Here is a 23,407-nt window from a genome sequence, read left to right on the forward strand (position 1 = left end):
GATATGTACTCCTTAAGTGCAGACAGTTTTAGCTTAGGCTGGTACCATGGTCGGCGCAGGCTTGGAGGGCCGAAGGGCCTGATCCTGTGCTGTATTGTTCTTTGTTCTACCTTTGGACTGTGGGAGGAAACAGGGGCACCCAGCGGAAACCTACGCATTCACGTGGAGAATGTGCAAACTCCACACAGACAGTCACGCAAGGTTGGAATCGAACGCGGGTCTCTGGCGTTGTGAGGCAGCAGTGCTAACCACTGTGCCACCGTGCTGCCCTATCTTCTTGCCAATATGGAATTACACAGGAATTACCAGAGAGAAGCAAGCCATTTGTCCCAAGCGGTCCATCAATTGCATGAGCTGCAGTCCTAATCCTATGTGCATGCTCTTTCCCATCTTGCATTATCCACCACCCACTTCGTTCAACCATCTACAAAACCAAAAATTCAGGATGAACATTTAACTTTCAACTTCAGTTGAAGGGGGCTTAAAATGTTAGGTGTGGGGGGGGGGATGCGTGGAGGGTAGGGGTTGCAGAATGGTAGCTCATTTAAAATGCTGTCCAATTTCCTTTCTGTTCAAATCAAAACTAACAGTAAATTGTATAATGGCATGTCGATTCATTATTGTCCATTTGAAGCCATTGCCAACTCAGAAAGCTCCACCCACGGTCTCTGTTTCACCTCACTCGCACCAGAAATACATTCCAAAACCTTACAACTCTCTGCATAAAGGAGTCTCTCCTGTTCTCTGTATCAAATCTCACATTTCATCTCGTATTTTATGTTCCCTCATTCTAGACCCCGCAAGAACAGGAAACCGCCTGCTTCTATCTATTCAGTCCCATCTCTCCATAATTTCAAACATCTCTGTCAAATTAACCTATTGTGTGCTCTGTTCAGTTGAAAATTCTTTCTTTGCAATTGTGTTTTCTCACACAGGCAGCACCTGTTGGAACTGCTTTGTATCATTTCCATAGTCTCAGGCCCTTGCTGAGAGTCCAAGTTCATGCAGCCGTCCAGCTGTGAGCTGGCGAAGGTTTCGTACAGATTACCATCGCAACTGAACTGTTATACTCAATGCCTCACAGCAGAACACCCTGTATTTCATTGACATTTCTTGTGGCCGTACCTATTTAAGATGCTACTTTTAATGTGAATCGGAAAACCCCCAAATCACCCAGCTCTTTAACATCATCACTTTTCAAAATAGAATGGGCTGGATTTTACAAAGTGCCGTATCCATTTGCCCGCATCACTCAACTCTCGGCTGACGTGTCAGTTGTCAGCCCACCTGTAGGAGGATGGTAGGGATAAAGGTTGGGGGGGGGGGGGATGTAGAGGATAGGGTTAACATTGGAAGCAGACATGATGCTGGAGCAATAATGATGTCAGATCACACGGACTAAGCAGAAAGAGAGATGTGGAAGGAAGGGAAGCTATCACCTGGTGTGGAGGTCCAAATCTGTAAATATTTGCAGTAAGTAAAGAGGAATGGTTTTAGAAACTTCAGGCGGGAGCTGCATTCACCCAAAAAATTTCCATGTCTGGTTTTGGGTGGGTTTGGAGGGGTGTTCCTCAGCAGCTGCAGCACCGAGGGACATCGCGCTATTTAACGGTACTTGGTTGGTTTTTTCGGCCTCGGGGGATTTTCTCCACCAAGGCCGCACTCAGAGTGATTCACCGCCAGCAGGAAAGGCTCCTTGAGATGGGGGCGCCATTTCAGAAGGCTGCCCTGATCTTTCCCTCCCACCCCCGTCAGGTCCCCAAATGTTTCAACCCCCCCCCCAAGCTGGTAAGGCTTGATTCCTGGCATTGCCAACCTGGAACCCTGGTACTGCCAGTCTGGCACCCTGGTAGTACCCCTGCCAGCCTGGCAGAGCCACATGGGCTGGCAGTGCCAAGGTGCCCAGTTGACAGAGGGAGAACCAGGGGACACCCTGCCCAGTGTCTGACCACCCGGGGGCCCTTAATGGCCTGGGAAAACCCCCAGCTGCTCTTACGCCTGGTCCTCTTTTGTGTAGCACAGTACTAAATGGCACCCTGCCGAGGTTCCCCTGGCACAGCCATTGAGTCCTGGGCGCCGGGTGAATCCGGCAAATGTATATTTATACGTCTCATTTAAATACGCTAATCTGGGTCGTGCCCAGTGAGGGCAAGGTCCAAATTGTGACGTCTCACGAGATTCTATTAAATCTCGTGAGACGTTTTGAGTGTCGAAAATCTCGCCAGAGGCCTCTCATGAGATTCAATGGCCTCATCCTGACATCAAGTCCTGGGCGCAATGGGGACGTTGAATCACGCCCATAGTTTGGGAGAATCCTCAAAGCCCCAAAAATGTAGGAATTTCAGGTGTAGGGTGGGATTCTCGGTCGCCGAAATCGGGATCAAGCGATCACGCGGAGAATGGCTCCCGATGACAAAATCTCGGCAGGCGCCAGGTCGCGATGCTCCGCCCCTCCAAATCGACATCGTCGAGACGCGCACCACGCGCAGTTGGAATCTCGTTGGAATATCATTAGCGGTCTCACCTGCGGTGCTCTGACTCTGATGGGCCGAATTCCCGACGGAGTGGGCAATGTGTGGTCTCAGTGGTCATGAGCCTGCCGTGGTAGCTGCGGAGGGAGAGAGAGGGCGTACGGACAGTGTCCAGCACCGCCATACTCCACCGAGAGCCATGTCGCTGGCCTGGGGGCTTCTGCCAGGGCTTGGGGGAATCGTGGGGGGTGGCCAAGAGGTGGGCTGTGGGGTCGGGGTGGACGCGGTCCAGTACAGCTGGCGCCATCTTTTCCGGCGCGATCGTGCGTGTGCGGGGGGTGTAGGCGTAAGTGCGGCTGCAACTTGCCAGCCCTGCGCATGTCCAGCACGGACCCAGTGATTCTCCAACCATTTTCCACGCGTTCCACGGGTGTTTCACCCGGCGCCGCTGCTAGCCCCTCACCGGTACCAGAATCTAAAATCTAGCCCATTGTATTTGGTGCTATAAGATTTAAAAGTCTGCGTTAGTGTGTGACTGCTGCACTCTTGCTTATAAAAAATCCTGGTTTGAAAGGCAACTGGGCTTTATGGAGAAAGAGGTGCAATTAAAGCATTGTAAAAGTTTGGGCTTATGGATTTTTGTTTATATTAAGAGAGTTCCCTGGGGAATAGATACTTAGAGACATTGGGAGTAATTTAATGGACACGTCACACCCAGCGCGGATCCAGGTGCGTCGGTTAACTCACGGGAGAAGCCAAAATCGGGATCTGCGCCAGCTGCGAATCGATTCGTGATCACCGGGCCTGCTCCTGGTGGCGGGTTCTGGATCCCACCCAGACGTGGCGAGACACCAATTGACTTCAATTAAGAGCAATCTCCATCTCATCAGTGAGACGAAAGCCCAATCTAAAGGTCTCCCTGGAACTAACCGGCTCCCAGCGAGAGGTCACATGTGCATTGTTTAGCACGCCTATTTAAAAATGGGAAGCTCGGACAATGGTTACTGCGGGGAGCTGAGGAGGTGAGTAGCTATTTCCATTCCCTGACATGCAACCCAGGGACATTGGAGCTGCTGCCCTTGTGCAGGAGGAGGGGGGGAGGGTGGAGAGGGTGGAGGGGGTGGGTCCCTCAGGAGGGGAAGGACTTGGTCGGGAGGCTGGACGTCATAGGTCGGGGATCATCCCTGGGCTGTGGTATGAGGGGCTTAGCATCTGCAGAGTCCACAGGCCATCCTTCAATATTGTGCATTCCCATAACATCGGCAACGACATTTGCTGTCTGGCTGTGCCACCAAACACTGGCAGGACAGAGCCCTGTTTGTGGTTATATGCTGACGGTCACTTTAACTCCCTTTGGCTGTGAGCAGCCTCTGGCTGCACAGCTAAAGACTACTGCTAATAAGGAATTGACATTGTTAGTTTTGTGAGCACTTCACAGCTCGCGAGGTCTCGCGAGATCTTCAAGAGAGATTTAATGGCCTTGTCGTGTCACTGAGTCGGGCGTGATGAGGCCGTTCGATCGCACCCACCATATCTCTATTTGTGCGTGAAATCACACCTGGAGGGAATTATCCCTTCCTCACACTCTTACAAAATTAAAATAAAATATTGGGATTTCTGTCCTGTATCCGAGCAACTGTTGGGGTCTGGTCTGGGATCGTAATACCAGCCCATGCAGTAAAAGCTGCCTGGCCACATGCCTGGCCTGGGCCTTCCCTCAATATGGCTAAAATAGCCACGGGGGGCAGAAAGGCACTTAAGTGGCCATTAACTGGCTACCTATGGGCCTCAATAGGCCAAAATGTTGGTGGATGACTCCACGTCCGGCTCACCATAAAATGGGAAACAGGTCAGGGGGTGAGTGGGAAGACCAGACACTGTGTTCATATCGGCTGGGAGGGGGGATACTGATGCACTATCAATTACTACAAAGACGAGAGTAGTGAATAATCGAGGCTTTATTGAGCAAAGATGTTGTGCCTCCTGTATCTGGAACCAGAATGGCTGCAGCACAGGAGAGCACACACATTTATACGCCGCCTACTGGGTGGAGCCAGCAGGCAGGGCTTTACTAATGTACCTCTAGCATATGAGTCTTACCATACTACATCGAATATAGTTCGTGGTGACTACCACATTCACCCCCTGTTAAAAAAAGAGTCCGGCGGGGGTGGTGGAAACATTTTACAAGTTCAGTCTGTCGGGGGCCTTGACCCTCCTCTGCGATCGCTTCAGTCCTGGTGGTGATGTGGGCACCGGCTTGGTCACCTGTGACTCCGGGAACGGGTTGTCCTCATCTTCGTCACCCCTGAGTGGAACCAGTGGGAGGACGGATCCTCCTGGGGCGGGGGCTGCGGTGAGGTGCGCTGGGGGGAGGGTGAGTGGCGCAGGGGCAACCGGAGGGGGGGTGTCGGGTCGGGGGCCATGGGTGGGGATCCAGCGGGTGCCAGGTCCCGGAGGGAGACTGTGTCCTGGCGCCCGTCGGGGTGTGCCACGTAGGCGTACTGCGGGTTCGCGTGCAGGAGGTGGACTCTTTCGACCAAAGGGTCCGATTTATGGGTCCACACGTGCTTGCGAAGGAGGACGGGTCCAGGAACTGTCAGCCATGTTGGGAGCGAGACCCCGGAGGTGGACTTCCTGGGGAAGGCAAAGAGACGTTCATGGGGGGTTTCGTTAGTCGCGGTGCAGAGGAGCGATCGGATGGAGTGGAGCGCGTCGGGGAGGACATCCTGCCAGCGGAAGACCGGGAGATTTTTAGACCGCAGGGCCAGCAGGACGGCCTTCCAGACCGTCCCATTCTCCCTCTCCACCTGCCCGTTTCCCTGGGGGTTGTAGCTGGTCGTCCTGCTCGAGGCGATGCCCTTGCTGAGCAGGAACTGACGCAGCTCATCACTCATAAAGGAGGATCCCCGATCGCTGTGGACGTAAGTGGGGAGACTGAACAGGGCGAAGATGCTGTTGAGGGCTTTAATGACCGTGGCAGAAGTCATATCGGGGCATGGGATAGCGAAAGGAAACCGGGAGTACTCATCGACCACGTTCAGAAAGTAGGTGTTGCAGTCGGTGGAGGGGACGGGCCCTTTGAAATCCATGCTGAGGCGTTCAAAGGGGCGGGAGGCCTTCATCAGGTGCGCTTGATCTGGCCGGTAGAAGTGCGGCTCGCACTCCGCGCAGACCTGGCAGTCTCTGGTGACGGTCCTGACCTCCTCAATGGAGTAGGGCAGGTTGCGGGCCTTGATGAAATGGAAGAACCGGGTGACCCCCGGGTGACAGAGGCCATCGTGGAGAGCGCGGAGTCGGTCCACTTGTGCGCTGGCACAAGTACCGCAGGATAGGGCATCGGGGGGCTCGTTCAGCTTCCCGGGGCGATCCAAAATCTCGTAATTATAGGTGGAGAGCTCGATCCTCCATCTCAAGATCTTATCGTTTTTGATCTTGCCCCGCTGTGTATTATTGAACATGAAGGCAACCGACCATTGGTCAGTGAGGAGAGTGAATCTCCTGCCGGCCAGGTAATGCCTCCAATGCCGCACAGCTTCCACAATGGCTTGGGCCTCCTTTTCGACAGAGGAGTGCCGAATTTCGGAGGCATGGAGGGTGCGGGAAAATAAGGCCACGGGCCTGTCTGCCTGGTTGAGGGTGGCGGCCAGAGCTACGTCCGATGCATCGCTCTCCACCTGGAAGGGGAGTGCCTCGTCGACCGCATGCATCGCGGCCTTGGCGATGTCTGCCTTTCTGCGGTTGAAGGCCTGGCGGGCCTCAGCCATCAGGGGAAAAACTGTAGACTGAATGAGTGGGCGGGCCTTGTCCACATAGTTAAGACCCCACTGGGCATAATAGGAGAAGAACACCAGGCATCGTTTCAGGGCCTTGGGACAGTGGGGGAGGGGGAGTTCCATGAGGGGGCGCATGCGGTCGGGGTCGGGCCCTAGAACTCCATTTTCCACGACATAGCCAAGGTTGGTGCGGAACACGCATTTCTCCTTATTGTACGTGAGATTAAGGAGTTTGGCGGTGTGGAGAAAGTTTAGGAGGTTAGCGTCATGGTCCTGCTGATCGTGGCCGCAGATGGTGACGTTGTCTAGGTACGGGAAGGTGGCACTCAGTCTGTACCTGTGAACCATTCGGTTGGAAGACCGAGACCCCATTAGTGATGCCGAAGGGAAATCTAAGGAAGTGATAGAGGCGGCCATCTGCTTTGAACGCAGTGTATTGGCGGTCCTCCGGGCGGATGGGGAGCTGGTGGTAGGCGGACTTCAGGTCCACTGTGGAAAAGACCCGATACTGTGCAATCTGATTGACCATGTCAGATATGCGTGGGAGGGAGTACGCGTCGAGCTGCGTGTACCGATTGATAGTCTGACTGTAGTCAATGACCATCCTGTGCTTCTCCCCAGTCTTTACTACTACTACCACTTGGGCTCTCCAGGGGCTGTTGCTGGCCTCAGTGATGCCTTAGCCGTTGGACCTCCGACCTGATGAAGGTCCTGTCCTGGGCGCTGTTCCGTCTGCTCCTGGTGGCGACGGGTTTGCAATCCGGGGTGAGTTTCGCAAACAAGGAAGGTGGATCGACCTTAAGGGTCGTGAGGCCGCATACGGTGAGGGGGGATGGGGGTCCGCCGAATTTTAAAGTTAAGCTATGGAAGTGACACTGGAAGTCTAGGCCGAGTAACAGGGCAGCGCAGAGGTGGGGGAGGATGTAGAGCCGGAAGTTGCTGAACTCTATGTCTTGGACGGTGAGGGTCGCGATGCAGTACCCCTGGACTTCCACGGAATGGGATCCGGAGGCCAGGGAGATTTTCTGGGTAACGGGGTGTACCGCGAGGGAGCAGCGCCTTATTGTCGTGGGGTGGATGAAGCTATCCGTGCTCCCGGAGTCAAAAAGGCACGACGACTTGTGCCCATCGGTTTTCACCGTTGTCGTTGCGGTTGCGATGTTGTGGGGCCAGGACTGGTCCATGGTGATCGAGGCGAGCTGCGGCCAGTGCCTGGAGGCCCCGGGCTGGTCAGCGGTGGTGGCAGGCGATGAGCGGCCAGCCGAGCTTCCCGACGAGCAGGGGTCCTGACGCGCCGTCCAAAATGGCGTCGAAGATGGTGGCGCCCATGGGGCGCACATGGCGAGCAGCATTAAAGATGGCAGTGCCCACGGGCCGCACATGGCCTGCGGAGAAGAAGATGGCAGCGCCCACGGGTCGCACGTGGCTTGCGAGGAGGACAATGGTGGCGCCCCTGGGTCGTACGTGGGGGGTGTAGGAACGCTGGGCCTAGAAACAGCGGCGACCGACCGGACCTGGCACACAGCAGCAAACTGTTCCTTCTTTCTGCATCCGTTGCAGGTTGCGCTCCGCGCCGGGCAGCGCTGCCGGGGTTGTTTGTTCTGCCCGCAGAAATAGCATTTGGGCCCCCCGGGGTTGGCTGGCTGCCGCGCGGCGCAGGCTTGCGGTGGGCTGGAGTCGGTAGCTGGTGGGGCCCACGATACCCATGAGGGTGCCATGCAGTCGGGGGCATATGACTGGACGTTACGGGAGGCCACTGTTAACGAATTTGCGAGCTGCCTGGTTCCCGCAAGATCAAGCGTACCCCCCTCCAATAGGCGCTGGCGGATGTACGCAGACCCCATGCCCGTAACGAAGGCGTCTCGGATTAAATGTTCCGTGTGCTGGACTGCCGAAACTGCCTGGCAGTCACAGTTCCTCCCCAGCATGTGCAGGGCATGCCAGAAATCGTCCAGAGACTCACTGGGGAGTTGCTGTCTCGTGGACAGGAGGTGCCTGGCGTATAGTTTGTTGACTGGCCGAACGTAATGTCCCTTCAGGAGCTCCATTGCTTCAGAGTAGGTGGGCGCATCCCGGATGAGAGGAAAAATGCCAGGGCTCACCCGTGAATAAAGGACCTGGAGCTTCTGCGCGTCCGAGGGTTCCTCAGCGGATGTTCGGAGGTAGCTTTTGAAGCAGGCTAGCCAGTGGTCAAAAGCGGACGTCGCGTTGGTTGCTTGAGGGCTCAGCTGCAGGCGATCAGGCTTGATGCGAAGTTCCATCGTACAGACCAAGGTACATTTATATAACTTGTCAAAGTCACATGTTAGTGAAATATCTCGGGGTGCATTATAAACAATAAATTACTTTGAAGTGACATTGACCGTGAGCAACGTGGCAGCTATGGCAGCTGCCTTTAGCATGCAACGGTGTTCAACAGAATTATCGGGTGGGACTTTACAGCACTTTCCGCTGACGGTATCTTCTGATCCCACTAAGGTCGACCACCGGCGAGCGTTCCCCGGCAGTGGGATGGGTGAGCCATTCAGATTACCATCGACTTCGAAGTGACCAGTAGATCCTGCCGCCGGCCAAGGTGGAGGCGCCTCCGCCGTGGGGAAAGACCACCGCGGGCAGGCCTGGTAACATTCTGGCCGTCATGTTGGTTTGAGGGTGACAATATTGGCCAGAAAACCAGGAAAATGGCCCACGCTGCCTCAAACAATACCACGGGATTATCCCAAGACTGGGAAACCTTGGGATGGGGTGGATGTCAGTTGACTAGCAGTGGTTTCCTGATCACAGTTAAAAGGAAACGCCAATCTGACACAGCATGGTGTCCACTTTCTCCCTTTTTTGTGTCTAATGTATGCATATACAAGCTTGCATGTCCTTTGCTCCTTCACTCTCCTGCAGTGTAACCAGTCAGATGGAAGTTTCACAGCTCCCTGTAAATGGGAAATATAATCACAATCTCCACAAAATTGGAGCAACAGTCACTGCAGAAAGTGACTCACTTAAGTCATTGTCATTTTATTGCAAAGTGCCTCATCTTGAACACTTCACTGTGGAAAAGCAGCAGGATATCATATTGGAATGCGTCCCTGTTAGTGCCATTTTCAGGGAGACAAAGTCACTGATAAAATAGGTTCTGCTCACAATCCCAGGACAAAATAGTTGAGAAAATCCCGCCATTTAAACGTCCAGTGACGGGTACACATTAAATACCCACATTTGACTCGGGCAGTGCAGGAGGCAACCATGTGCCTTGCATTGCTTCATGCGTGTGTTGGAAGTTTTATCATTGCCCAATGTCTCTGTGCGCCTCCAAGGCACTGTCCTAATGTGCAGCACTTAATCAAGAAAGTATTAAATAACCAAAATGCTGAGGTGGTGAGAGTTAGTAAAATTACTGTTAGAGAATTGCATTCACTATATCATTTTGATATCAAAAGTTGCTCTGCATGTGACAATTTCATTAAGTCAACTCTGTTGACAGTTACCGTGCTATGGCTATGTTAGCAAGAATCCCATCTTAATTAAAAGACAGAATAACTCTTCAACAGCTAATAACCATTTCCAGCTGATTTACCAGTAAGGAACAGGACAATTGAACTGCACATAGGCTCATGATCTCTTTGTCCACTGTTAAAATGACATTGTGAACAATGGTGACCACACATCGCTCGTTTTAGTGCATAGCCCAGCGTGATTAATCTCTCATTGCATATTTCATTACACGCTTACTGAAGGTAAAGAAATTAAGCATATGTGGATATGTAATGTTCAACACACTCTGCAACTCTTAGCACATTAGTTTATCAAGCAGCTTATTAATAATCAACAATGCAAAATATTTTCCTCAACCCCTTAGCGAGGGGGGGGGGGGGGTAGGGTAGGGAAAGGACTTTACTGGAGTGTCAGGGTGCAATGGATAAAAAGAGTTTGTTTGCAACCAATAAAAAATAAAAGCCAGTGCTGGAATCTTACTCACTTGATTAGGAAGGTTTCTGATAACAGTCCGAAACAAATGGATGCTGCTTTGAAGAGGGAATGAGGTGGCGGGTCGTCGAAGGCTGTCATCATCCTGTACACGGTGAACGGTACAATGGTCATGAGGCCCAGGATTACAGTGAGAATCATCCAATTTTGCCAACGGCAAGCAACAAGCTTCCACGCTGAGCCAGTCTGCAGGTGGTACTGTGGACACAGAAAGAGTTGTTACAAGCTGGTATACATTGCTTGACAGGCCGGCGGGAAGCAGATGCAATCGTGACTTTCAAAAGGGAATTGGGTGAATACTTGAGGTGGACAAAAACTTGCAGGGGCATTTGGGAAAGGAAAGGGTTACTGGGACCAGCTCTTCCAAAGAGCCAACATTGGTATGCTGGGCTGAATGGCCTCTTTCTATGCAGCATTACAACATGATATGAAAACAAATATCTTAATATGCTTGGTGCTATGATCATAAATAGTCTAGAGCCAGAAAAAAAAGACAGTGAAACAGCACAGCAATAACTCATGTCTGATGACTTCTAATTATTGCCGCAATTCATTTTGCAAAGTTCAAATAAAATTATAGCTGCAAGTACATATTGGTTTACTCAACAACTCTGCCAGTTATAAATCTATCCTAATACTATCTTATGAGAAAATAGGGTAACGTATTAAACATGCAACTGTGTTTGAATCGTTATATATTATTAAACCAGTGAGGATGGTCTTTATTATGTACAGTATTTATATTCTACAGCTTGCAAGCCTCCAGCAAGAGCTTTAAATTTGTTACTGCAGACACTGTTGTATATTAATCCATATTTTAAAATGAAAATATGTTTGCTGTTTCCATCAACTACATAAGATAAGGGTGATTCAAAATAAGGAACACGAACAGTAACCCGCTTTGCTAAATTGCTCTGTAGAAAATCCTGGCTGAATTTTACAGCTAGCAGCCATATATTATGTGTTTTAAGTCAAACAGCTAGACTTTTGCAAGGATCGGGAAGACTCCATGGACCACCCAGAACCTGGCAGGCAGGACCCAACTGGGGAGGTCTCATCCCCATTTCTGACAGGTTAAATATTTTGCAGGTGGGGGAAGAGGGCAGGGGTATTTCACAGAGGCAAGGAACCCAAATTCAGCAAGGCCATTTGAGCTTTCGTGTAGAGTTAAAAAAAACAACCCAGTTTAGATTTTCCAAGTGCAGCAGGAGGCTATTTGGCCTATTGTGTCTGTACTGAATCCCCCACCTTATCTAGGCCCACTCCCCCACCCCATCCCCCTAACCTGCACATCTTTGGACACTAAGGGGCGATTTCAGCATGACTAATCCACCTAACCTGCACATCTTTGGACTGTGGGATGAAACGGGAGCACCCGGAGGAGACCCACGCAGACACGGGGAGAACATGCAGACTCTGCACAGACAGTCACCCAAATTGAAGCTAGGTCCCTGGTGCTGAGAGGCACCAGTGCTAACCACTGTGCCACCGATCCCTGTGGCATTCCACTGGTTACAGCTTGCCAACCTGAATAAAGATCCATTTATCCCTACCCCCTGCTTCTGGTTAGCTAACCAATCATCTATCTTCACTGTTAACTGTGAATAAGCAAGAGCTGCATTCGATTGTTAAGAATACTTTTTTCAATCTCCACATGGTTCCTGAGGCCTCCCCATGATGGGTACTGGGTGAGTGGCTATGGAGGAGGCATGTGCTATGAGGGGATGGGGTGAGATGAGTGGGATCATGAGTTGGCATGGAGGTACGCATGGAGGTGTGAGGGGTGGATGAGTTGGCATGGAGGTGGCATGTGGTGGAAAGGGGCATGGGAGTGGATGCCAAGTGAGGGGGGTTGAGGGGTGACACCAGAAGGCCTAACAGCTTCTTAAACACCTGGGACAGAGTCTCAGAGAACAAAGGCAAATGCTTACCTCCAAGGCCATGTACAATCTGCCCCCCTGGCCATCGAACCTGACTCTATCCTGTCCCCACCTCCTAGGAGCTAAAATTAAGTCAAAAAAGGGCCCTATAAATTGAGGTGGGCCTGCTGAGCCAGGAAATTTCCCCACTCGAGCTGTGTGCCTTGGTAGTGAAAATTTGGCCCTATAAATGTCCTTGGAAATAATTTTATAATCAAGGCAAAATATGCAAAGGAATTTTCCTCATTTGTCCCATTTGGTCCTTTCTTCTCCTGAAGAGCTTTGCGCTTCTCGATTTCTGGTCGTTTGTGAATCCGGAATGCCTTCAGCTCCCTAAGCCTCTCCAACTCTCTCTTCTTTCAGTACACCCTATCGCTTTGAGCAAGCTATCAGTCACGTGTGCTAGTATCTCCTTATGTAGCACAGTGTCACATTTTGTCTGATAATGTTCTTGTGAAGCATCGTGGAGGGTTTCACTACATTAGGGACACTATCTGGAAGTTGTTGATGAAGGCACTGATTCAGGTGTCGAGTGTCAAGGATTCCAGTAACTTTCCAGTGCCTCAACATCTTTCTCACATCAGTCGAGGGAGAGTTAAAAAAAATAATTCGAGGGATGTTGGTTTCGCTGGCTAGGCTTTCTTGAACTGCTGTAGTCTATGTGGTGTAGGTACACCCACATTGCTGTTAGGAAAGGAGTTCCTGGATTTTGACCCAACGGCAATCAAGTGAAAGAACGGCCCCGTCAGGATGGCGAGTGGGTCGGAGGAGAACATCAAGGTGGTGGTGTCCCATGTATATTCCGCCCTTGTCCTTCTGGATGGGAGCGGCCGTGAGTTCGGACGGTGCTGTCTAAGGAGCCCTGGTGAGTTCCAACAATGCATCTTCTGGATGGAACACACTGCTGCTACTGTGTCGCTGGTGGAGGGAGCAAATATTTGTGGATGGGGTGCCAATTAAGTTGGTTTGCCTTTTCCCAGATGGTGTTGAGCTTCCCGAGTGTTGTTGGAGCTGCACTCATCCAGGCAAGTGGGGAGTATTCCATTACACACCTGATTTGTGCCTTGTAGATGGTAGACAGGCAATGGGGGGGGGAATTTGGCCGCCGCTTTTCCCATATTTCTGAAGGGGGCTGGTTTAGCACACTGGGCTAAATCGCTGGCTTTGAAAGCAGACCAAGGCAGGCCAGCAGCACGGTTCAATTCCCGTACCAGCCTCCCCGAACAGGCGCCGGAATGTGGCGACTAGGGGCTTTTCACAGTAACTTCATTTGAAGCCTACTTGTGACAATAAGCGGTTCTCATTTTTCATTTTCAAGTGTGGTCGCTGTTGCAAAGTTAAATCGGCTGCGAGGTTGTGAAAGGCGCTATATAAATGCAAGTCTTTCTTCAATACAGTTTAGTCCGGCACCTTTAGCAGCATTTGGAAGTGAAATAGTTAAAGCTGGAATTAAAGGGCAGCTGCTAACAAGACTCATACATGGTCCATTGGTAGAATTCAGATCTCGGGCGAAATTCTCCATAATCGGCGCGATGTCCGCCGACCGGCGCCAAAAGCGGCGCAAATCAGTCCGGCATCGCAACGCCCCAAGGGTGTGGAATTCTCCGCATCTTGAGGGGCCGAGCCCTAACCTTGAGGGGCTAGGCCCGGCCGAACTGATTTCCGCCCCGCCAGTTGGCGGGAAAGGCCTTTGGTTCCCCGCCAGCTGGCGCAAAACTGACATTGCCGGGCGGCGCATGCGCGGGAGCGTTAGCGGCGCTCACGGCATCCCCGCGCATGCGCAGTGGAGGAGGTCCCTTCCGCCTCCGCCATGGTGGAGACCGTGGCGAAGGCGGAAGGAAAAGAGTGCCCCCGCGGCACAGGCCCGCCCGCGGATCGGTGGGCCCCGATCGCGGGCCAAGCCACCGTGGGGGCACCCCCCGGGGCCAGAGCGCCCCGCGCCCCCCCCGAGGACCCTGGAGCCCGCCCGCGCCGCCTTGTCCCGCCGGTAAGAGAGGTGGTTTAACCCACGTTGGCGGGACAGGCATTCCAGCAGCGGGACTTCGGCCCATTCGGGCCGGAGAATCGCCGGGGGGGGGGGGGGGGGGGCGCCAACCGGCGCGGCACGATTCCCGCCCCCGCCGAATATCCGGTGCCGGAGAATTCGGCAACCGGCGGGAGCGGGATTCACGCCAGCCCCCGGCGATTCTCCGACCCGGCGGGGGGTCGGAGAATCTCGCCCCTGATTCTCATCACACTATAGTTGGCGCAACTTTGAGTCTGCAGCTAGCCTGCCTGCTGAAGGCTGCTTTCACCCCTGTATTGGACCAGAGAGCACCGTTTTAGTCTTGCACCCGGATTCCTCAGTGGGTCCACACGCAGAGCCCCGTGTGAATTCCCTCAAGCGAACCCACCGTGTATTTCTAGCAGCAGGGTTTAAAACCGCACTTTGTCCGCTCCTCCACCATCGTTTAATCAGTGCTCTAAATGCATTTGCAATGCACACTGCACATTGCAGGCTGTTGCCCATGAATTAGTTGCTATGCTGGCAAGTGCCGTCAAGCTATCTGTGATTTTTTTTTAATGTAACAGCGAGCCCCAGTAATGGCTCGCTGATAACTGAACGCATCTATCTTCATTACCTGGTCATTTCTGCTTCGGTTTGCTCTACTGCTCGTAAAGGATATGTGTTTGAGTGAACGGCACAATCAAACCTTCATCCCAAGCAGATTCAGAACTTTCACTCATTTATTCTTGACTTCTCTTAATTACATTTTTATTAAAAATGCAATCGTTCATGATGACACATTTCCGCAAAGAGGGTGAGAGTGCTCACAGGGAGATATTCACTTCATCGCTGGGTTATCTGTTCAACTATCAGCACAAAATTAAGCAAGTCAAAGCAGTTTTTTCTGTGCTTTATATATATTTTTTATATTCCTGTACACATACTGTTAACTTTATTGCTGTGTTGCCGATAATATAGCTTTTTTGAATATTAAGGGAATCAAGGGATATGGGAGATAGGACAGCAAGAGGAGTTGATGCAGAAGATTGTCTATGATCTGGTTCAATGCCAGAGAATACTTGAGGATTGGATTGGATTGGATTTGTTTATTGTCATGCGTACAGAGATACAGTGACAAGTATTTCTCTGCATGCAGCTCAAACAGATCATTTAGGACGGGAAAGAAACAAAAATACATAATAGGGCAACACAAGGTACACAATGTAAATACATAGACACAGGCATCGGGTGAAGCGTACAGGAGTGTACTATTAATCAGATCAGTCCATAAGAGAGTCGTTTAGGAGTCTGGTGACAGTGGGGAAGAAGCTGTTTTTGAGTCTGTTTGTGCGTGTTCTTAGACTTCTGTATCTCCTGCCCGATGGAAGAAGTTGGAAGAGTAAGTAAGCCGGGTGAAAGGGGTCTTTGATTATGCTGCCCGCTTTCCCCAGGCAGCGGGAGGTGTAGATGGAGTCAATGGATGGGAGGCAGGTTTGTGTGATGGGACTGGGCTGTGTTCACGACTCTCTGAAGTTTCTTGCGGTCCTGGGCCGAGCATTTGCCATAACAGCCTGTGATGCAGCCAGATAGGATGCAGATAGAAACCTATGGCCTACAACTCTTCCTAATTCTTAAGTTATTTTCCCCGAGTGTTATTATTTGCACCATGGTGTCAAAAATAGGATCCTGGCTCATGTGCTCCTAATTTATGGCACGTCTTTCTATATTCACACAATAATAATAATAATCTTTATTAGTGTCACAAGTAGGCTTACATTAGCACTGCAATGAAGTTACTGTGAAAATCCCCTAGTCGCCACACTCCGGTGCCTGTTCGGACACACGGAGGGAGAATTCAGAATGTCCAATTCACCTAACAAGCACATCTTTCGGGACTTGTGGGAGGAAACCGCAGCATCCGGCGTAAATCAAAGCTGGTATTTACCGGCGGGACCAAGCGGCGTGGGCGGGCTCCGGGGTCCTGGGGGGGGCGATCTGACCCCAGGGGGTGCCCCCACGGTGGCCTGGCCTGCGATCGGGGCCCACCGATCCGCGGGCGGGCCTGTGCCGTGGGGGCACTCTTTCCCTTCCGCCTCCGCCACGGTCTCCACCATGGCGGAGGAGGAAGTGACTCTCCCCACTGCGCATGCGCGGGAAACTGTCGGCGGCCGCTGACGCTCCCGCGCATGCGCCGCATTTCCGCGCCAGCTGGCGGGGCAACAAACGCCATTTCCGCCAGCTGGCGGGGCAACAAACGCCATTTCCGCCAGCTGGCGGGGCGGAAATCCCTCCGGCGTCGGCCTAGCCCCTCAATGTTGGGGCTCGGCCCCCAAAGATGCGGAGCATTCCGCACCTTTGGACCGGCGCGATGCCCGTCTGATTGGCGCCGTTTTTTGGCGCCAGTCGGCGGACATCGCGCCGTTGGGGAAGAATTTCGCCCCTGGTATTTGAGTTGTAAGTTGTATTTTTAAAAACTAGTACCTCCTCTGGGACAAGGCTGAACTCACCTGGCACCCACCATTGATAACTCAGTCTACCTGATGATATGTGTGCTGACCCCACCAATCCTCCGTCCTCCGTGTGTGCTTCCCTCCTCAGTAGGCCGGGCGGCTCACTCTATGCCATCCAGCTCCCACCACCTGGCCTGCACCAAGCTCATCTTTGGTTGCTGCTCAGTTACTTACTCCTTGCCACGCCACTCCACCCCCCCCCCCCCCCCCCCCCCCCCGACCATGGTAGCTTTAAAAAAAAAAAATTTAGAGTACCCAATTATTTTTTTCCAATCAAGGGGCAATTTAACATGGCCAATCCACCTAACCGACATATCTTTTGGGTTTTGGCGGTGAGACCCACGCAGACACGGGGAGAATGAGCAAACTCCACACGGACAGTGACCCAGGGTTGGGATTCGAACCCGGGTCCTCAGCACCGAAGGCTGCAGTGCTAAGCACTGTGCCACATGCTGCCCTCCGACCATGGTAGCTTGAGTGGTTACCCACCTGGCACACCCTTGAGGCTTGTCCTGCACGGTAAGCATTTGTGCATTATTCCTCAAACTAACTCTAGACCCTCAGGTGGGCGTGGACCCCAGTATGTGCACCGATCTAACTTGACATACCAGCGCGTATTAAGGGAGTGTTTGCCCTTCGGCGGTGTCACACCTTTTGGATGACATGCTAGAAAGTGCTGTATCAATGTCAGGTTGTTTACCTGTTCCATTCTTAGCAGGCTGCATTCTCAGAAGAAAATGACAAATCCTGCCTAAGAGTTTGCTAATCATGTGCTGAACAAAAAGTGCAGGATAGAGCTGTTCAGAGCGTATTTAAAGTGTAGCCCGGAGATAAACTCATTCTCAAATATGTAATTTGAGAATATTATATGGATGCAAAAGAAGATATTTTGCAAACTAGGCTGACAACCTGCCAAAATGTGTCAGAAGTTAAGAAGGCAATTTTATGAATACCAACATTCAGCATGTCAGATGGTATTAAATAAATGAAGAGATTTCAGGGGACTGGTATGTACATCTTTGCATTAATAGTCCTCAGTTATATTTCTCTTTCAATATATTACTGGCTTTATGGCCTTGTGGGTCAAAGCAACTATTGAGAGGTCACAATCTGTGCCAAGAAGCTACAGTATCCGGGGATGGAATGTAATTACGTTTTCTAAAATTCCTGACAGAGAAAGAACCTCTTTTGACCTGTAAAAGCTCTTAGGCTAAGAGGAACATGAGATCATGGACAAATTGGAGATGGTTTTAGTAATTCTGCACTAAATGCAAGCTAGGCTTCGAACATCATCTTTTCTGTTTAATGTTTTATTAGCATCAAAACGCCGTTCAAACGGAGTTCCAACGATCAGTTGACTGTGATAACAGAATGATAAAAAAAATAATTGCGCTACTTATGTTAGAATGGTGTTGCTTTTTCGCTTCACAAACCCTCTGCTTTGTCTTTCATGTCGTTTTTCCTCGTACATTTCTGTTGCTTTCCTTCTGTTAGATAGAAAGTGGGTCCCGGTTTTGTTCTCAGACTCTTTTTGCAGGATTCGACAGAGAATCTCTTCCAGCATGAGTTTTATGTAACTTTATATGAAATCTCATGTGTTGTGTTAAATCTATGACTTGCTGTTGATACCAACCCCTCCCTGTTTCTCCAAACAATTTGCGTAAAGTGATGGCCACCAGCCAAAGTCAAGAAGCGGATAAAAATTAAAATTAAAATTAAGTAAACCCAAGGAACTTGGGTAAAATAGTGAACCGGCCTCCAGTCTGAATCTGTCAACAGAAAAAGCCAAAACAAATCAAACACAGAGTCAAAGCAAATTCCTAAATCTGGCGGGGGGGGTTGGAGAGGGGGGTCGACTTGGCGCTTTTCGGGAGGATTTTGGAGGAGGACGGGGTGTCCATGGAAGTAAGAGTTGGGGGCGTGGCTGGAGGAGGGATTGTGGTGTGAGATGCTGCGGAGGGTGACTGCCTCGACTTCATGCACAACTCTTTGCCGCAGAAGATTGTGGAGGCCAAATCACTGAGTGTCTTTAAGACAGAGATAGATAGGTTCTTGATTAATAAGGGTATCAGGGGTTATGGGGAGAAGACAGGAGAATGGAATGAGAAAATATCAGCCATATTTGAATGACGGAGCAGACTCGAAGGGCCGAGTGGCCTAATTCTGCTCCTATGTCTTATGGTCTAATCCTCAGAGAACTCTGCATTTCTCCCAAAACTGGTGTCTTCTGCATCCCCACTTCCTTCTCCCACCATTGGTGGCCGTTCCCTTAGCACTCTGGACCCTCAGATCTAGAATTCCCCCCCTACATCTTTCCGCCTCACCACTTCTCTCGCCTCCTTTATGATGCTCCTTAAAAGCCACGTCTCTGACGAACCCTTCGGTCAGCTGTGCTAATATCTCCATTTCCGATCTGTGGTTTCTTTTTGCCTGATTACAATCTTCTGAAGCACCTTGTGATGGCTTCCTAGGTTGAAGGTGCTATATAAATGCAAGTTGCTGTTGTGATCTTACAGTAGGATGGCGTTACAAATTGCAACACACAGACGTGGACTAGGACCTCCAGCAGAGTCTGTTTTACACAATGTACCACCACAGGATCCAGACTCAAACAGAACCAAATCAGCAAATTCCTCACGGACTCCGAACACACTAAAATGTAAATGCCTTTTGTGTTTGTAATGTTGAACGGACATCCTAAGAAAAAGCTTTACCTGAAGTCTCAGAGAATTGGAATTAGGTAGGTTTGGACTTGTGACATCATTGTGTCCTCTGTAGCCACCTAAAATGGCTGATTCCCTATTAATTTGGCCAAAACCCAATTTAAAATGGCTAACCGAAAAGGCTGATGGGAAAAGCAGCCAACAGGACACAAATGGACAGCTGCAGACAGAATAGCGTATTCGGATCTGGGGAAGTCGGCCCAGATCGATACCTAAGACTATTAGCAGCACATCAACACAGTCATCTGTAGTTAAATCGGCTATCCCCGGGAACAATTGCAACATATTAGCAATTGAATGCCAGGCCAGACCTTTCGGCACCTGCAGTGGCCGAAACAAAGACAGGTGAGCGACCACCCCCCGATCGAGGAATCGCCCCATTATTGGAGCATATCGAACCCAGTGATTGGGAACAAGTCCAATCACTTGGGACTCAGGGTCAAGGGCCGCCCCGAGAGGCGGGAAGCCCCTGGGCCCTATAAAGTGAGGGGCCAAGTTCAGATCTCTCTCTCTCTCCGTTCTTCTCCTGCTCGCAACCTTCGCAAGAACATTGACCAGAAACTAAGTTTGACTCCAGCGATCGCTACCCGATAGAGATTCCTAGCCATCGACCCGTATCAGCCTTTTTGAATCCCGCAGGCCAGATCCAATTCGATAAACCATTTGTTTCCCTGACCTGGTGGGCCATCTCCTAAAGTTAAGTATTGGCCAGTAGTGGTAGGTTTTGATATAGATGGTATGATTATTGTGTAAGTATTTATTGCTGTATATAATAAATGACCGTTGATTTCAATCTTACTAAGCGGTGTGCTGACTTATTAATCATAACTCGAGCTTGAACCACGTGGCGGTATCAGAAAGATACCTGGCGACTCGTGAGCAAAGGTGACATAATCAGAGCTAATAAACTAAGGCTAAAAAGAGCAACACCTCTGTAGCAGAAGACGGAGCAAGGAGTTGGGAAAGCTACAATCATAGTTTGATAAATTAAGAATATCAGAAAAGTTTTTTAAATTATATATTTTAATCAAAATTTTAAAGCATGATACATAAATACAAACAACAATAATAACAACAAATTCTATCTCTCAATAAACTTATCTCTTTTCCCTCCCCCCATTTATTTTACAATTAATGGTGATCAACTCTTTAAAGTAGAGAATAAACGGTGGCCAACTCTGGTGGAATCCATCAATTGAGCCCTTCATGGTGGGATGTTCTGAGATATTTGGCTTTGTTTATTGTCACGTGTAGCAAGGTACAGTGAAAAGTATTTTTCTGCGTGCAGCTTCAGACAAATCATTCCGTACATGAAAAGAAAATGCATAATAGGGCAAACATAAAATACACAATGTAAATACATAGACACAGGCATCGGGTGAGGCATACAGGAGTGTAGTACTACTCGGTAGAGAAGATGTGTGAAGAGATCTGATCAGTCCATGAGAGCGTCGTTTAGGAGTCTGTAAACAGCGGGGAAGAAGCTGTTTTTGAGTCTGCTCATGCGTGCTCTCAGACTTTTGTATCTCCTGCCCAATGGAAGAAGTTGGAAGAGTGAATAAGCCGGGTGGGAGGGGTCTTTGATTATGCTGCCCACTTTCCCAAGGCAGCGGGAGGTGTAGACAGAGTTAATGGATGGGAGCGGGTTCGTGTGATGGGTTGGGTGAATTCCACAATATCTTCAAGCCATATTTAGGTGCTTGTTGGATAAAAAGATTTCCATCTCACTAGCATCACCCTACGAGCAATTAATGAAGGAAAGACAAGAACATCAGCCTCCATCCCTGTCTGTAAATTTGTGAAGTCCGATATTCCAAATATGGCTTCTGGAGGACAGGGATCCAATTTAATTTGTAGAATGGTGTTGAAGAAGGAGACCCAAACATCTACGAGTTTACGACAAGACCAATACATTTGCACATGATTGGCAGGGCTAATTTATTATGGCCCAGGGTTTAGAGAACACCAAAGTATATCATGGAGTTCACCTGATCCAGAACTTTGAATAGATTTTGGGCCCACTTTACAGGTGTGATGCAACAGAGATCTTAAGTATTTTTAAAACAAAAACAATGTTTATTCTATGAATCCAGTTAACATTTTATAAACACATCTTGACAACTATCAACACTGATAGCCCCCAAAGATACAGTACTCTATAGGTAACCCTTAGTAACTTTCCTAACAACGTCCATAAGTCAAAACCCCTTTTTAACAAAGGCAGTAGGTTTGCATTCCTTACAGAAACAGGTATTACTTTGAAATCATCAAATGATCTGGAGACATTCTTTAGAGAGAGAGAGAGACCCCAAAAATCATCCTTGGTTTGAATACAGCTCTCCAACTGAAAGCGAAACTAAAACTCAGAGCCAAAAACAGCTTCCAGCTCAAAACAAAAGTCAAAGCAGAGCCAGAGCCCAGAGCCACCCACACACTGACATCACTGCAGCCACTTGAGAAGACAAACATTTCTTAAGGTGACATTCCCATGACAAATTCTACACTGTTCGTGCTCATCTTTCGTTCTTATAAGTACGTTACTCATCTCTGATTTGGTTAAATGGGCTCTATATGTACAACATTCAATTGAATTAATCCTGATCTAGCACATGACGATGTTGTGTTTATTCTTCGTAGAATTTCACACCACACCCTATCTTCATAATCAGATCCTAGTTCTTCTTCCCATTTGGTTTCAATCCCAACAAAAGATATAGCTTTCTCTGCTCTAAGTCTCTCAGAAACTCCCAATGTTTTCCTCCTCCTTCTTCCCAGTTAAGGATAGAATTTTCTCTCATAATACAGAAGGTGGTAACTCTGGAAAAGATGGAAAAATCTTTGTTGCAAAATTATAAATTGGAAAATATGCACATTCATCAGTCCCTGAAATGTCAAAATTAGTTATCAATTCTTTAAAGTTTTCAAATCAGCCTTCCACAAATAAATCTTTTATACCAACCATCCCTTTCTCCTCCCAGATCCGGAATTTACTATTAGGTTCCCTGATTCAAACATAATGGGCGGGATTCTCCATCCCGCCGCGCCAGATTTCTGGTTCAGCACGCCGTCGGGATTCTTCGTTTCGCCAGCTGGTCAATGGGGTTTCCCATTGTGGGGCAGCCCCACGCCGTCAGGAAACCCCCGGGCTGCCGGCAAAACATAGCATCCTGACGGCGGAGAATTCAGCCCATGGTTTGCACATATCGCCGTCAGATCTGATACTGCATTCAGTTTAAAGTGATGCCGAAATTGTCTCCTTATTTTTAATGTGGAAGTTACTATTGGATTTCTAGAATATTTACCAGGAAAAAAGGGTAATGTAGCCATTACTAATGATCGAATTCCTGACCTCTTACACGTGTCTGATTCCATCTGCACCCACATCTCTTCTGAATTTCCATACCATCCCAGCAGCACGGCAGAACAGTGGTTAGCACTGTTGCTTCACAGCGCCAGGGTTCCAGGTTCGATTCCCGGCTTGGGTTACTGTCTGTGCGGAGTCTACACGTTCTCCCTGTGTCTGCGTGGGTTTCCTCCGGGTGCTCCGGTTTCCTCCCACAAGTTCTGAAAGACGTGCTGTTAGGTAATTTGGACATTCTGAATTCTCCCTCTCTGTACACGAACAGGCGCCGGAATGTAGAGACTAGGGGTTTTTCACTGTAACTTCATTGCAGTGTTAATGTGAGCCTACTTAGGACAATAAATATTATTAAAATTGAAATCTTTTCAGTACTAGCTGCCCAATAATAGTATAAAAAATATCAGATAAGTTAATGATAAGAAAAGGCATTTTGGCTCATGGAAGTTCCTCCTCCTTCTGTGATCTTCCCTTTCATTATGGCATCCGGTTGTAGCTTGAATGACCCGAATATTCTTCTCGCCCACCCAGCAGATTATTATAAACATTTATCACTTTGAGTGAAGATATAAATGCACTTTTCACTAATGTGAATTTATGTTCTCTTCTTGTCTTGCGATCTTAACTTCATTTGAAGTAATATTCTGGACCATTTAATATTTTATAATGTCTTTATGAAGTG

The 23,407-nt window shown here is 49.5% G+C and overlaps 1 protein-coding gene across 1 annotated transcript in view; it reads right to left on the minus strand.

The window, feature by feature from the left end:
• Positions 1–23,407, minus strand: part of LOC140426097 (uncharacterized) — a 309,460-nt gene that overhangs the window by 41,644 nt on the left and 244,409 nt on the right. Inside the window, exon 4 of the mRNA XM_072510447.1 lies at positions 10,221–10,426. Within this exon, the coding sequence (XP_072366548.1) occupies positions 10,221–10,426 (206 nt within the window). The remainder of the gene's footprint in view (positions 1–10,220; positions 10,427–23,407) is intronic.

This window comes from Scyliorhinus torazame, chromosome 7, assembly GCF_047496885.1.
Source record: "Scyliorhinus torazame isolate Kashiwa2021f chromosome 7, sScyTor2.1, whole genome shotgun sequence".
NCBI lineage: Eukaryota > Metazoa > Chordata > Chondrichthyes > Carcharhiniformes > Scyliorhinidae > Scyliorhinus > Scyliorhinus torazame.